Source organism: Chlamydotis macqueenii, chromosome 2 (assembly GCF_036417535.1).
Source record: "Chlamydotis macqueenii isolate bChlMac1 chromosome 2, bChlMac1.mat, whole genome shotgun sequence".
Taxonomy (NCBI): Eukaryota; Metazoa; Chordata; class Aves; order Otidiformes; family Otididae; genus Chlamydotis; species Chlamydotis macqueenii.
The window spans coordinates 49,739,286-49,754,250 of record NC_141557.1 but is presented as its reverse complement, the minus strand read 5'-3'; the positions used below and the strand labels follow the sequence as shown (position 1 = coordinate 49,754,250).

Genomic DNA, 14,965 nt, shown 5'->3' with positions numbered 1-14,965 from the left:
CTGCTGTGGTTCTTGACTGTCTCTCAGCAAATTAATCGTGATTACACTACACAAAATTCAGCGTTTGGCTTTCTTATGATCCCATAGGGCTGGATTCCACACTTTAAGACACATACGTAAAAAAAGACTGAACTCTGAAAGATGTCTGTTCATTGTACAGAAAAGAAAAATGTTTGTTTTAAATATGGATTTAAATATGCCTTTCCAGTTCCTGCTCCCACAGCTGAAGTGTGTAAAGGGAAGGCTATGCACCTTAAAGATAAAGCTGTTTCACGTTCAGATTAACAATGGTCAGGGGCCTTGTAGGCTGCTGTCATCTTGGGTGTGCCAAAAATGGTACTGTGCCATTTACAGACTTTATGCACAGAAAGATCTCAGGCTTCTTCATGTTGCGCATGCATAATTCTGGAGTGCTCAACTCCTACCTATTTCAAAGGTGTTCAAAACTGATCAAAAATGCAGCTTAAGTGGAAAATAACACAAGCTTTTGTCTGGTAAACACATTGTGACTCAAATGTTGTCATCACCGAAGCAGAATGTGGAACTCCATGCAGCATTTATAAATGAAGAATAATTTATCAGAACAAGCTGGGAATTTCCATGAACATGGACATAATAATGAGAAACACTACAGGAATTTTAAAAAAAATGTTCTAAAAATTTCTGGCAAAACACTGTGATGCATGTTTTAAAAGCCAAACACCCAAATACACTGTTCATTGCCACTACTTGAACATGATGAACCAGATTCTTGGGTTGTCATCTTTTTGTTGCAAAATGGCTTTACAGCTGGAGTACCAATAATTGGGTAGGGTATCTCTATGTAGCAGAATTGCTGGGTACTGTGGTTGTTACATCTTCCAGCCGGTGGACGGGATATCATGGGACATCTATGTCTTCTGATATCCAACTGTTGTATGGCCTCTTTAAGAGGTATGACTAGTAGAGGCTTGTAGCAGTGGTGAATTGTGTTTGTGACATCACTGGCACTAGTGTTTGGAAAAGCACAAACTTAAATTAAGATGATCTGATACATTATTCATTGAACACTTTCTGGGTGTCTATGCTACAATTTCTAATTGGTCTTAGCTGTTATGGTAGTGCATGCTGAGACACAGGTATGTTGCCTTCTCATCAAACTCCCATAAGCCAATTAAGCATCATTCTCCCATTAGCTTCACCTGAAACAAGACAATGCAGAACCAAAGGGAAGTTCACTCACTTAGAAACAGAGAGGAGACCAAGCAGGTGGTAGAAACATGACCTTTCTCCATGAGGTCAAATAGCTTTATTGTGATTAAGCACTACAATACAGTATATATCCATAAAAAAACTCTATAGTGTATATAAATTATTCCTTCCATTCAGTAATTCTTTTTTTTGTTTTCTTTTTTTTTTTTTCATTTCCATTACAGCTTTGGTACAATGTGATTTTATTATATTTTTAAATACTTTTAGCTTCACAAACTCAACACAAAGTACAAAACTAATCCGAATCAGGGATATTACAATCTACACAGTGGTGTTCAGTGGTAGGAAAAAATCTTACCTCAATGAATTCATGTCACTAGCTAAGCTATAAAGGCATACCTAGCAGACATGACAAAAATATGCACCATTAACCAGCAAACATTTTTTTTTCAAAATTTATTTTATTTTTTTTTACAGATTTTTCCAGCAGCAAATCACTTGAGCATAGTCAGTACTTATGTCCCCAACTGATTATCCTGTTGTGTTCCTCTTCATTTGAAGGCCATGAGTTATTTGTCAAATAATGCACCGCTATCCTCGTATATCCACACCAAGCCACAGTGTCAGTACTTGACCTGCCACCCTGCATTGTTAATGCTCGCACAGTTTGTCCTGCAGCTGGCAGAAATAACTGGAACGTTATTGGAGGGGCAGTGTGGGGCAATCAACCGTAGGTTGTTCTGTGGGGCAGGAGGTATGACATTACAGTAGACAGGCATTCCAGTGGCTGTAAGTGTTCCTTGACCTGATTGATTAGGTAGCATGATTGGTTGTTGATATGATTGTTGCGGCAATCCTTGAGAACCCTGGGTCATTGGCACCTAGGCAGAAATACGGGAAGATGAAGGAAAAAAAATAGTAATTACTAAACAAATTAAAGTAGGTCTGGAGCAGCCCTACCTCCCTTCTAGCGGAATTTGAGTATATAATATGTTCTGCCAAAATGTGTCATTTTCTGCTGCTCAGAACTCTTCTCATGTGTAAGGATTTTCTTTGTTACGGAAGGGTTAAAGAGAAATCCGTCTGCTCACGGGTGTAGTAACTGGCTCTGTCATGATATAGCTGCATATGAATTTCTGGGATCGGTATAAACAGAAGACTCAATCCTGCTATATCTAGGCCATCTAAAAGGTCTGAACCTTTAACTTGATTATTAACCTTTAAAACACATTTTCCATATAGTAATTCTGAAGAGGTAAGGGCAAAATTTTACCCACAAGCAATTCCCCCATTTCCATCTGGGTTGCTGTTGTGTTTTCAGAGAAGCTGAGGGAAAAGTTGAATGGCTGCTCAATCAGTGCAATCTATTAAAATTAATTAGATGTCATTTAGTTTCTTAACTTTCCAGAGGGACCAGCAGGAAACGTAAGCCACCTCTTAACAGGGTCTTGGCATATCTCACAGAAACCACGTATAAAGTTGGCGAAATAAGTCTGGGTAACTTATGGACTTGGTAAAAAAAATCAAGCTGCTGTCTTCCCTCTCCCCAAAACCCAATAAACAAAAATCTATCATCTGGCTACAGCTTGTTATAGAGGACATGGTGAGATCCTTGGCAGGAGTCTCCACAGATGAGTAATTTTTAACTGGATCAGGCAAAGCCCTCAATTTCATTACAGGAAACAACACTGCACTGGTAAATTAAAAAAAAAAAAAAACCCAAAAAACAAAACACAAAAGTACAGTGTTCTGTCTTTTATGTTTTTAAATTCGTTTTCTTCACAGGAAGAAGCATAATTCCTTCATCCTTTGTGACATTTTACCCGCACTGCAGGCTGTAATAAATAGTTCATTTGAAGTATTCCCAATTCAGAATGAAAATCGGGAGGACTAAGAACATGTAAACAGGAAGCAAAGAAACCAATTTGACTTAGAAGTATATTTATCAGGAGGCCTCCTGCCACACACTGTCCTAATGAAGTATTAAAGACCATTCTGTGACACAAAAACTTAATTCAATTAAGCACTCTCTGAGAAAAGCAGTATTTCTTTAAAGCTCCCAAGTACCTGATAAGAGGACATGGCTGGATACTGCACCATCATGCCTTGCACCTGATTTCCCTGTTGATTATTCATCAGGTTCTGGCTTTGGGGCGGCTGCTGCATTCCCATGAGACCCTGGAACCCCTGCTGCTGGTTCGGCAGGACAGGCTGGTAACCTGGAAGAAGAAAGACATCTTCAAATATCCTGTCACTTGTAGGGGCAAAATTAAAACTGTCCTAAGGAACAGAAAATGATCGCATCATTTCTCCTCACATTTGTGACAAAGTCCGTCTATTTCTAGAGAAGCATTACTGAAAGTGAAAATTGAAGGGGAATAACAAATGCTGTGAGTTGGCATCCCCGGTAGGCTAACACGAGCAGGCAGCACACTTTCCTCACTCTCTTCAACCGTGCAGCAGAGACCATGTTGAGGGATGCCTGACTGCAGCTCAGGATTGTAAAGCCCTGAACAGACACAAGGTGCTTCTGGCTACTTCCTCAGAGGAAAAACTCCTACTGGCTTCAAGGACACCAGTATTTGGCCTTCACAGTCTAATCTGGTAGTTTTCTTTCAGGTCACGTTTCTTATTTCACCCTCTTACCTTTCTTGTATTGCTGCTCCCTGGCACGATGTAAACAGAGGCGGCTTTATTTAATCAAGAGAACATCTGTACACACACTGGCTCCTACTTGCAAGGCTTTTTATGCAACTAGAGCATATTAAGGGTCGTATTCAACCCTACTAGTTTTGTGTTTGGCAAAAGAGGAAAATCATAAATTAGGGAGTGTCTGGTCCTCCCTGTTGCTCGGTGGGAACGTTGCTGACATGCAAGCGACTGCATCGGGATGAGAAGTTGATGCTTCTGTTTCAACCTGCGATTGGCTCTGTGTTGAAAGCCACCACAAGGTTGCAGGTTTTCTGCTGGGACGGCTCCCCTAGGACTAATTGAGAAATGGGCAGAGTCTGGATGATCTGGAGGGCAAAGCTGCTAATGAGGCAGAAACGTGGATGGGAAGTGAAGTGCGAATGGTGCACTGCTTGGCAGCAACATGATACAGCCCGAGAATGAGCCTCGCCGGATGGAAGTGGGCTGGCTGGGTGATGCTACCATTTAGAGATGAAGGATTTTGCAGAAAAAGTGGGAAAGAAAAGGAAAATGCAGAAACATCCTGTCCTTGAGAAATGCAGCCAGCCACAGTCATTATAAATCTATGAATAATTTCTCCTTAAGACATTGTGTCCTTTAGCATTCATATTTTTTAACGTGCAGTTATGCAGTGCACTATTAACTCTGTAGCGATGTTCTCAGAATAAGCATATTTCAGGCAAAGAGGAATTATCAGAAGGAGCAATGCTGGATTATTTTTTGTAAGAAAAATGTGTGTCACGTCTGCTTAATTTATATTCATGAATATAGTACACGGTTCAATATACTTCACGAATTGGAAATCATCACCTGGGTATTTCTTCATTATGTAAGAAAAATAAAGTAATGAATGCCTCTGTTTCTGCCGGTCTATTGTTAACGGATACCTTTCCTTCAAAATCTTTTCTAATGCCAGAAAAGTGTCGGATATCTCCGATGAATTTTTTGTCATTAAAGATGCCTTTCCACAGATATGAGATTAATGTCTCCAGTCAACTGAACAAAATAAAAAAAAATTAATTCCATGAGTGATTAACTTGGCTGCGATATAGCATCAAACATCTCCCAAATGCACCAGATTATTATGCACTCAAATTTGCTCTTTTCCTATGCACAAACACAGCGTCAGCATATTTTTTTACCAACGTCAGAAGTGCTGTAACTGAGTTTACAGAAGGCTTATACAGCAATAATAAAATGGCAAGTCCTCTTCTGCTCCCGTATACCAATTACAGAGGGAGAGGGGCAGAAAGGACAGAAATAAAAAAAAATTAGCACTACTATTCCGGTATTTGCAAAACGGGAACTTTAAGCAGAGAGGAGTCAACTGACAGCAGAAGCAGCAGCAGACAATTCATCTCATGTCACTTGCAGCTGTCAAAATAAATCCTACATGTTGTAATGAACAATAGATTGATGGTGGACCAGAGATCAAGTGACACTAACTTGGGGAATGCAATCAAACACAGAGTTGGGCCACGATGCACTGGCACAGGGTGGTGGACTGGTGGTGTGCAGAGACAGACAGACACCAGTGGGGTCAAGCAGAGGGAAGCTCTTCTGTTCCCTCTGGTAAATACAACTGCAGTACCATTACTTTAGTCAGACTACCGCTGATACTCTGCTGTATGTTTGAACATATAGCTGTCTCTTCACCTCAGCTTTGTGCTCCATATTACCCAAATATGACAAATTAATTGCCCGAAACAAACATGACTATCAAACTGAAACAAAAAGTTATGGAAATGACTAAATATCTACCCTTAGGCTGAACACGTAAGCATCACCTCATGGGGGTATTACAGTGACAGGTACCTCTGCCCTGAAAACCCTCTGTATTAGCAAACACTGCTTAGTACCTGGCACAACCACGCCATGTTTTAGGTGCAGGAATACAGAAAAGGAATGAGTTAAAAAAGTCCACTAGGCTATGGATTATTATTTTAACAATCTTATTACTCTTCAAGGACTTTAGCAATTTCTCTTGCCCATAGGGCACGTGCACCCCTCACCCATGTCTCAGCATGCAGAGTCCTGCTTCCAACCCTGGGAGTCAGAAGACCTACTCCCTCTGCGAGCCATTTACAACTCTCTGACCACACAGTGGGGCCTCAATACAAACAGAAAAGTACTTCACATGCACTGTATCACACTTCCGATGTGATTAGACAGGAGCAAAGAGGTATCAACATAAGAACCTGATCGCATTGTCTCCTGAACCTTCTTTGCCATTAAGGGAAATTAAGTCACTTCTTTGGCCTAAGTACTATGGTCTCTTGGCCATTTACTCCCTTGACTTGTGCGCGGAAACAGGGATGTTTAAGAAGGCTATTGGTCTGCTTGTATCCTTGCAAAGAAGCTGGCTGTCATCTCTTCCTCACTTAACATTCATGGACTTCTCTTTTACAATCAGTACCCTTTGGAATACAGTGAATTTATGGATATCAGACCTTACTACAGAACCCCAGTGCAGCATTTGGTCAAAAACCAGAATCCTCTTCAAGGCTCTGCAACTCAAGTGAAGACACTTTACCTGATAGCAAAGTCTGACTCTTTACTATGTTAAATATATCAAGAAAGATCCAAGTTCACCCATTCCATTGAACTTAAAAACCTGACAAAGTAAAAAAATTACAGTCCAACAGTACAGAGGGGGTACAGAGTATTAAAAGGTGAATTAATTTTGTTATCTACAACAAGCTTGAGAAGCAAGAGGAAAACACTGTGAAAAAACAGAGATGCCCAAGTCCCTTCTGCTATATGGTTTGTTTCAGCACAAATGCAAGGGGAAGGAATTGGCACTCTACATGGCAATCCATTTGAACAAGAAGTCATTAATATCAGAAACCAACTGCTCTGAGTCTCCTACCTCCACAGCCAAAATTCTGCAACTCTGACTCTGCATGCCACGTAACATTAGAAATGGAGCCTTCAGTGTTTACTGTGTGTTGATGTCTTCATACGTTTTTGTGCACTGGCCAGGAAAAGAATGGAGATGGGAGAACCAAAACTCTGCATAACTGATAGTCTTAATATATCAACTGTTCAGCAACATTCATGAAACCATTCTAGCAAATCTTTCTTTTTTTTTTTTTCTTTTATGAAGGCACAGACTGTCAGAGCTCACTATTTCCCCAAAATTATTTAATTTGAACCCACATAGCAGTTTCAATCCTCAACTAAGCTCTGCCATGCTTTTGACATGCTATATATTTTTCAACGAAATGAAAATACAGTGTTCTCAAAAGTCTTGGGAACTGAACTGCAGTGCGTGAAAAGCCATCCATTGCTGGGCAGAGATGGACGTTTTGGAGCTACACAGGCGTCAGGAAACCAGTGAGAGCAGGAAGTGGCACCATACTTTCTGCAGCAACAGTTTTCTTCATACTTGCTCTTTTGCTCATTAGCTTTTATACTACATGAAGTGTAATCCTTAAAAGCCTCTTTACTGTCCCCTGAGAAAACACATATGTGGGTTATTTTCTAATGGCAGTACACATCAGATGAACCATCCTATTACTGCAAGCTCCAGGGCCTCTTTACTGCAATTATATCATCCTGCTCTATGTTATCTCTGCTACAAAGGAGGATTTTTAAAATCAGGGCAAACATGAGAGACATTGTTAAACAACCAGAGGAACAAATCGTGCGCAGAATTTCAATGAATGCCTCAGAGGAAAAATGAGCCTTGGATTGCAGTCAAAATGGAAGAGGCCGTCATACCATCAAGGTAATTCTCTGAACCTTTACAGCCCGCATCACCATGCTGACAGTCAGCTAGCTTAAACATCCCAGGGGGAGAAAGACTGCATGAAAGACCCACAAACGTTTTAATTTCTTAATGAAGCTACAGAGCTCAAAACACAAAATGCAGTGGTCTTACACCTCTGCCAGTAACATCACCCAGAGCTGCAATTAAAGCACGTTTGGTGCTTTGCTGGCCTCAGCATACATCCTTAATGAATGGCACATCCATGTTTGGAGGGATTGTTTCATTCCTCACTTTAGATTTGAAGCATATATTAGCAAGGTAGCTTTGTAGCATGTGCATCAGCACTCTGGGTGAAGAGTAATCAGCATTTTGGCTGACGAGTGCGGCAGTCTGGCATGAGTTTCTGAACTGCAAATCTTATTGTACTCTTATTGTACTCTTACCACTGGAACGGAGTCCCTGCATCTAAGCCAAGCTGATGCAAATGCATAGATTCACAGTGGTTTTGACGTGAAGTAATCTGAGAGCTCATCTGCTCCCCTCTTGCTTCACTCAGCGTAGTGCTGGGAGAAGCCGAACCATTGCCACCAGCAAACCCAAAATGTAGGTGCACCTTGGCAACGCGCTGCAGCAGCTTTGACAAGGAAAGCCCAAAAGAAATTCAAAAGGGAAACCTCTGCAGGGCTAACTGCGCTGGGTGCAACGCTACACAGATCTGGTCATGCTCCTGCCCACTCTGCAACTACTGCAGTGCTTTTCTGGTGCCCTGCACACCACTGGTGGAAACCAGCTCAGCCTCTGCTGCAACTGCCACCAGGAGCACCAGGAAGACACTGAATTTGAGCTCCCAAGGGGGAGCGAGCATCACCTCTGGATGTGGACACAAGGGAATACCCTGCGATGTACTGAAAACAGTGTAACAGCAGATTCTGCACCCAGTCCCAAGTGCTGTGCTCGCTGTCTTTGCAGAAGACTCTCCAAAACTGAGAAGGGCTGAGAAGACAGCTACAAAAATGATTCGAGGTCAGAAAGTGCACCTCTTCCTGGGAGATCTAATGAGCTCACTGTGCTCAATTTATTCAAGCAATGGAGAGGTATCTGCTAATAGACAGTTCTTGAACAGAACAGAAAAATGGTATAATAAAATCACATGGTTGGAAGATAAACCTAGAACTGCTCAGATTAGACATAAAATTCAAAGTTTCTACAGATCCTATAATTAACAAGTGGGTAACATATCCAGAGAGAAAGCACATTTGTTATCATCTGAAACCTCTAAAATGAGGATGGACAGCTTGCTAGACGATATTCATCAGTTTAATAAGTTCTGGGAATAAAGATATGATTAGAGTATGCTCTGTGTCCAGTATAATTCAGAGCATTAAATTACATGTTCCAGACTTGAAATACTTATGAAAACGCTAGCCAGTCAGCTCTTAACACTCTTCCTATCTTCCAAGGAAAAGGGCTAATCTTTTGCATGTGAGACAGGAACCTCTTCCCAGCCTCTCCTCCCCTTGATCACATACTGGCAATGTCACGCAATTCACTCCATGAAGCAGAGAGTTCACCTGTGTACAGTGGACATTCTAAGGGCTATTTCTGGCCTATTTTAGTTTATTTTGCCCTGGCTGGAATAGCACTCAGTAGGTTTTGTAGGTTGAAAAATATGATCAGTATCTATTCCCACAATTTTGCCAGCCTACATTTTCCTTTACTTTTTAAAAGAAGCTATGGGTAAAGTATTAAAGTGGTTGGATGTAGGTTTTACTCTGTAATCACAGAAACTTATAACGTCCATGATAAGTGACTAATCAGAGAAGAAAAACTGACATTGTAAAACTAGATTTCAATCTTGCATGCATCAGCAAGTTTGATAAAGTTTTTGGCAACTCTCTTATTTGCCAAAAGCTCTGACCTGGTCCATCTCAAAGTACTTGCAAAACTGGAAGGAAGGAAAAAAGCGAAGCAAGCAGTTCAGCAAGATCAAAAACTGTGTCTTGACACAAAGAACATTTTGATTCTCAAACAGACCCTAAATGTTAACTGTAAAAGAGGAGGAAAGGAAGCCCGGTTGGGGAACCTTGCCTGTAGGACAGTTGGCCAAGCTGTGGGAGGCGCATACCGAAATCCCTTTCCAGCACAACTGAGAGCAGGAGTTTGAGGCAAGGGGTTTCTAGCAGCCAGAACAAAGCTCTCTCTGCTACAGAGGTCTGTCAGTCCCTCCTGCCAACACTCCTTACCTCGCCTGAGACACTGGATTGCAACCAGATGTTTCACCTCTTACACGAACACTGTAATTGCCAGCTACAAAACCTCCCTGTACACTGCTCGCTCTCGAGAAGCGCTGCTCCAAGGCGCTGTGCTCAGACTGGCTTCTCACATCCAGGCTCTACGCATTAGATTCGGGCAGCTGCTGAGGAAACCAGGGTTTTTGTTTCATTATGAGGTTGGTCGTTACCTAGCCAGTTTCACTGCAAATGATGGACTAAAAGCCTCATGGAAAACATAAAATTAAGCTATAAATTTAAGCTGATTTTGATTTTAGCCTCACCCCAAAGTGTCTGATGTTTGGAAGACTCCCACAGAAGACACACTAATTAATGTGTCCCTGCTGGGTGTCATCTTCTGTGTGAGTCTGAAGATTTAAACCGCATCTTGTGCAGCTGGAATCCAAAACACTTTGTAAACAATTTTGTACTTTAAGCTTGGATCTAAAATCCAAGGCATGCTGCAAACCAGATCTGCTGCATTTGATCAATCCACTCCTACTGTGTCTGCTTTCTCTCTGAAATACACATTAAAATGTCTTGACCTAGTGAGATATTTGGGCTTTGTGTTCCACTTGAAGACATCGAAGATCATTTATGGGTGTGAACTGGATACCATGTGAGCTAAAAGGACAAATACAAAATAGCTTAATGCTAAAAATCTACCCCTTTCCCCTCAAAACATAAGACCATGCAATAATTTTACTTAGTTTTCACATACATATGAAGGAAAAAAACAAGAATACCTATGCCTGAAATAAAGGAGTCTTAAACAACAGAGAACTTGGAGGTATGAGGCAGTTTATATATAAAACAGCACATGTACCAAAACCCACAGCAGCGCACAGACCCCTTTCCCCACAGCATGCCGCAGCCTCAGACCCTCAAAAACAAGAGAAGCCTTTTCATATAAGTGACTTACAGTTTGGCTTCTTTCATTTCAGGTAAAAGCACATCTCATTCCAGCAGTACAGCTTGCAGGGGAAAGCATGGGGTACTACACTAGTTTTGTTTTAAAAATTCAAAACTAATGACATCAATTCTTTCAAGTTGTGCGAGATCAAAACAATTTTTAGCTAATGGCACTCCAGTTACATTCACTGAAAACGCATAACACGGTAAATATATTCCTAAACTGATTACAATGACAGTGACTTGAATAATTCTCTGCAGAGCTGGGGTTATAAAACTGCAGGATTTTGAACTTAGAGTCTCAACACATAATTGCTGCCAGAATCATAGCTCCCTGGTCCTTAAATTGGCTGTAGCTTTGCTAAGAGCACATTCACGCTTCCCAATCCTGGTAACAGATCAACAGCCACATTTGTCGGTAGATCCACAGAGAAAGAGTCGTATTCAGCAGCATTAAGGAACTCAGCAAGATGTATATGCATCAGAGACATGAGCCAGTAAGATTTATTACCACAAGAGAAAGAAGGAAAATACTGGTTAGAAGATAGCTTGTCTCTCTGTCCCTCCCCTCTTTCTCTCTCTGGTTTCAAAGCTACAAATCCCACAAAATCAATAATGCAAAAATATCTTCATCCAGCTTCAGAAGAAGAAGAAATCAGATTTGGAAGTTTGCTGCAATTTTGCATTATTTCAGAGCAACCAATTTGTTGGATTAGGTAAAACTACTGATGAAAATACTCTGATATACAAGAAAGTTTTTTTATGGATAACAGCTCTGAAATCTCCCCTCTGACTAGCTCTGTCCAACTTCTAGAACATGTTCTGTCTGATGGAGCTGAACTGCTCCTCCTTGTCCTCTCCATTTATTCTTCCTCAAAAAGCTAGATGAAATCCTGGTTTTACTTGTTTTGCAACCCCGAGGGCTGGAAGAAACTCAAAGCACAGAGCATCTGAAGGATGGACAGTTTCATGTGCTACCTGAAACAACATTGCCAACTGGGGGTACTTCTCGGCTGCTAATAAAATGGGAAAAAAATTAGGGGAATAGCACAACTCCCCTGGCAATGCAAACCCCCTCAGTTCAAAAGGTGTGCAGGATCAGGGCCTCACAAATCTATTTTTTAACTCTGCCTGTCCTATATAAACTGGAATAAGGTACATCTTTACAAAAGCTAAGAGAAAGTGCTTGGTGCATAGACTTTTTCTTAAGAACAGTCACTGCATAAAACAAATGGCCTCATCTGGGTGGCAGAAAACCTCCTGTTATGTTGGTGTACATTATGCCAATGAGAAATGATGAAAGCAACACTGCATACCACATGTGAGATTTAGTGTTTCTTACATGTCAAAGAAATATTCATTACATTTTCTTTTACCCTTTTTCTAAGACGCCAAGTTCCAACTGCTGGGGACAAGGAATAGTATTATCTTTTAAAAACCATTTATATGCATGCCCACTGTCCTGTGGGGGGGGAAAACGTTTTCGCAAAAGCACTGAACTGTTACTTAGAGCTTCTACTTCACCATCCAAGCAACTACCTTTAGGGCAAACATGCAAAATCACGGATATAATGAATTTATGAATCACTTAAAGATGCATACCCACCCCTCAGTTACTTTTCCATACCTTAAAAGAGTTGTTTTAAAACTCGGTGAACTCATGACCAAATAAAAAGGCCTAGACAAATAAGAGGTATGATTAAGTACTTTCATTATATACCTAATGAAATCACCTACTGTAACATCTTTTGAGACTCCAGTTTTAATTAAGGCAGGCTGGCATTTTGGCTCCCCCACCCCCCCCTCCCTTTGTGTTCCAGGGGAACAGCAGGTAAGGTCAAACAAAAAGCTTATGCGATAAAATTGCATGACAGCACTCCTGGGAGACCTGGCATTATTAACAAGAACATGAAAAGAAGGGCACAGTTGAACAGTTCAAATTTAAATTATTGCATTCAGTTTACTTTTTGCTATCAACTGGAAAAACTGAGAGCTGTTATTTGACAAGAAATTTATATAAATAGGCGTCAAAAAGAGCTTGAATGGATATAAATATAGGATATTCAAGTTTGGAAAAATGTTTTTCCTCAGCTTAATACCTACATCTATTCTTTTACTTCTTTACACAAAAGATTTCCAAATTGCAGGGACAACTTGCTACTAGCAAGTGGCTTGATGCTGAAAATAAACCTGTTCTTGCTGAGAACCTAGAACTATGTTATTATATGACACTTTAATAACTTATTTTATTTCCTTTTCAATACACTTTTATTTTATGTTTTGAGACCATTTAACACTGTTCCTGTTCTTCAAAAACTATGACAAAAATTATTTGCTCTTCTCCTTGAAGATAAATCTGAAGATAAACGGCAGGGCACCTCTTACAGACACAGGATGTAACTCAAAGCTTCTGTAAGATTCAGAAAAGAAAATTCTATTTTTAAGACAAAATCCTTTTATCTCACTTCAATAAAAATATAGAGGGAACAGCCAGCTGCAAGCCAAAATAATTGCAACACAATAATGCAGGGCTCCATTACAGCAGCATAATTCTGGTAAAGCAGCTGATCCAGGATCTTGGCACTTACCCAGACCCTGGAGCCTGACTTAAATGCATTAACCCAGATAAAGCATGTGCAGCTGTTTTGGTAATCTGAGGCCTCTGCATTTTATTGCAGACCAAAAAAAAAAAAAAAAAAAAAGAAAAAAGACACTCAGCCAGCAAATGACACAGGTGATAAGAGAGAGAGAGAAGGAAAGTATGTTATGCTTTTGAACAAAGTTAATCCATGGAGCCACGTGAACAGGCTCGACAGCTTTGGGGAGATGGGCTTTGGAAAGCGTTTCCCTTTGGCCAAGGGTGATGAGCAAGGGTTTACGCTGGAGCAGTGCAGATGCCCAAAGTCAGATGAGATGCCCGCAGGGAGGGTACTGCAGGACTTGTAAAACAGTATTCTGAGAGGGGTGAAGCCTTCTCTTCCCCACTAGAGCTAACCACTGAAGGTATGTATTGCAAGCTGGTGCACGGTTCTCGTGACATTAGGGAGGTCTTGAACAGCACAAGGGAAAAACCCAGTATAATCCATCTGCTCTTAGCCCCTGCCTGCCAATCCTGGTAACGTTAATGAGAGTTAACACAGATCTATGGGCAGGCCAATAGATCATTCTAGAGAATTTGTGGGTTGCTCTTAAGAGGGCCTTACTGCTTATAGACTAAAACAGACGCAAATCTAGTAATAGCCCTCACTACAGACATAGACTGTTACACTGCTGTAGTCTGCCATAATTCCTCTTTATAGGATTTTTGAATAGCTAATATAAAACTAAAACACCCATGTAAAAACTCATTAGTGTTGACAGTAAGATTCCTTTAGCATACGACATGCCAAAGGAAGGTTGGTCTTTCCTCACATTGAAAAGTGGCATCTAGAGAGATGCTCTTGCCAGCAAAACTTTATAAAGGGTTTTCATTTAAAATGACTACATAACATTATGTTGAGGATTCTGCTGAATTCAGAGACAAAGTGTCCACACCTTCTTGCAGAAAAAAAAACCCCTGTATTTTCTTTAAAGTGAAGATTTACAGTGAACTGTGAAGAAATTAAGCATATTATTAACTATTTTATTACTATTATTTTCAGGGAAAAAAACCAAAAACAATAGCTTCAGCTGAAGAGTGCAAGAACCAAGTGCTCTTTTCTCATCTCTATACCCAGAAAACTGTACTTTGCATAACTGCAAAATGTAGCCTTTATTACAAATGTATTCATTTTCACGTGGGAATATTTTTTCATGCAAAATGATAACTTCCCATAGTTCAGGGCAGGAATATCAATACTGTAGCTGGCATAAACCTACACTTGGTATAAATTTAACCTCTTATTAAAAAAATTGGCACTAACTTAACTCTTGGTATGCATACACATACACACACTTATCAGTGGAAATAAATATCAGACAAAATGGAGAGCTAAAAAAGTTAAAATAGTAGCCCCTTCGTTGCAACCACTAAGCTCCAACCTAACAATTCGCTTTAAGATTGGGATGCAGGGCATATGACAGCTCCAGATTGCACGATGCAGTGGTCCAGCACAGGGCTGCCCAGGAGAGTTCATATAAATAATGAAAACAGTCAAGTAATATCAACTGAAGACAGTCCACTAGAGAGATTTTCCTTTGTGATTGCATC

At 40.5% G+C, this 14,965-nt stretch overlaps 1 protein-coding gene across 18 annotated transcripts in view; it reads right to left on the bottom strand.

The window, feature by feature from the left end:
- Positions 1 to 1,252: 1,252 nt before the first annotated feature.
- Positions 1,253 to 14,965, bottom strand: part of ARPP21 (cAMP regulated phosphoprotein 21) — a 199,352-nt gene continuing 185,639 nt past the window's right edge. For all 18 annotated transcript variants that reach the window (XM_086742913.1, XM_086742920.1, XM_086742912.1 and 15 more), the window contains 2 exons: positions 3,259 to 3,410; positions 1,253 to 2,072 (listed from right to left, as the gene is read on the bottom strand). In XM_086742913.1, the coding sequence (XP_086599039.1) occupies positions 1,815 to 2,072; positions 3,259 to 3,410 (410 nt within the window). In that variant the 3' untranslated portion in view covers positions 1,253 to 1,814. The remainder of the gene's footprint in view (positions 2,073 to 3,258; positions 3,411 to 14,965) is intronic.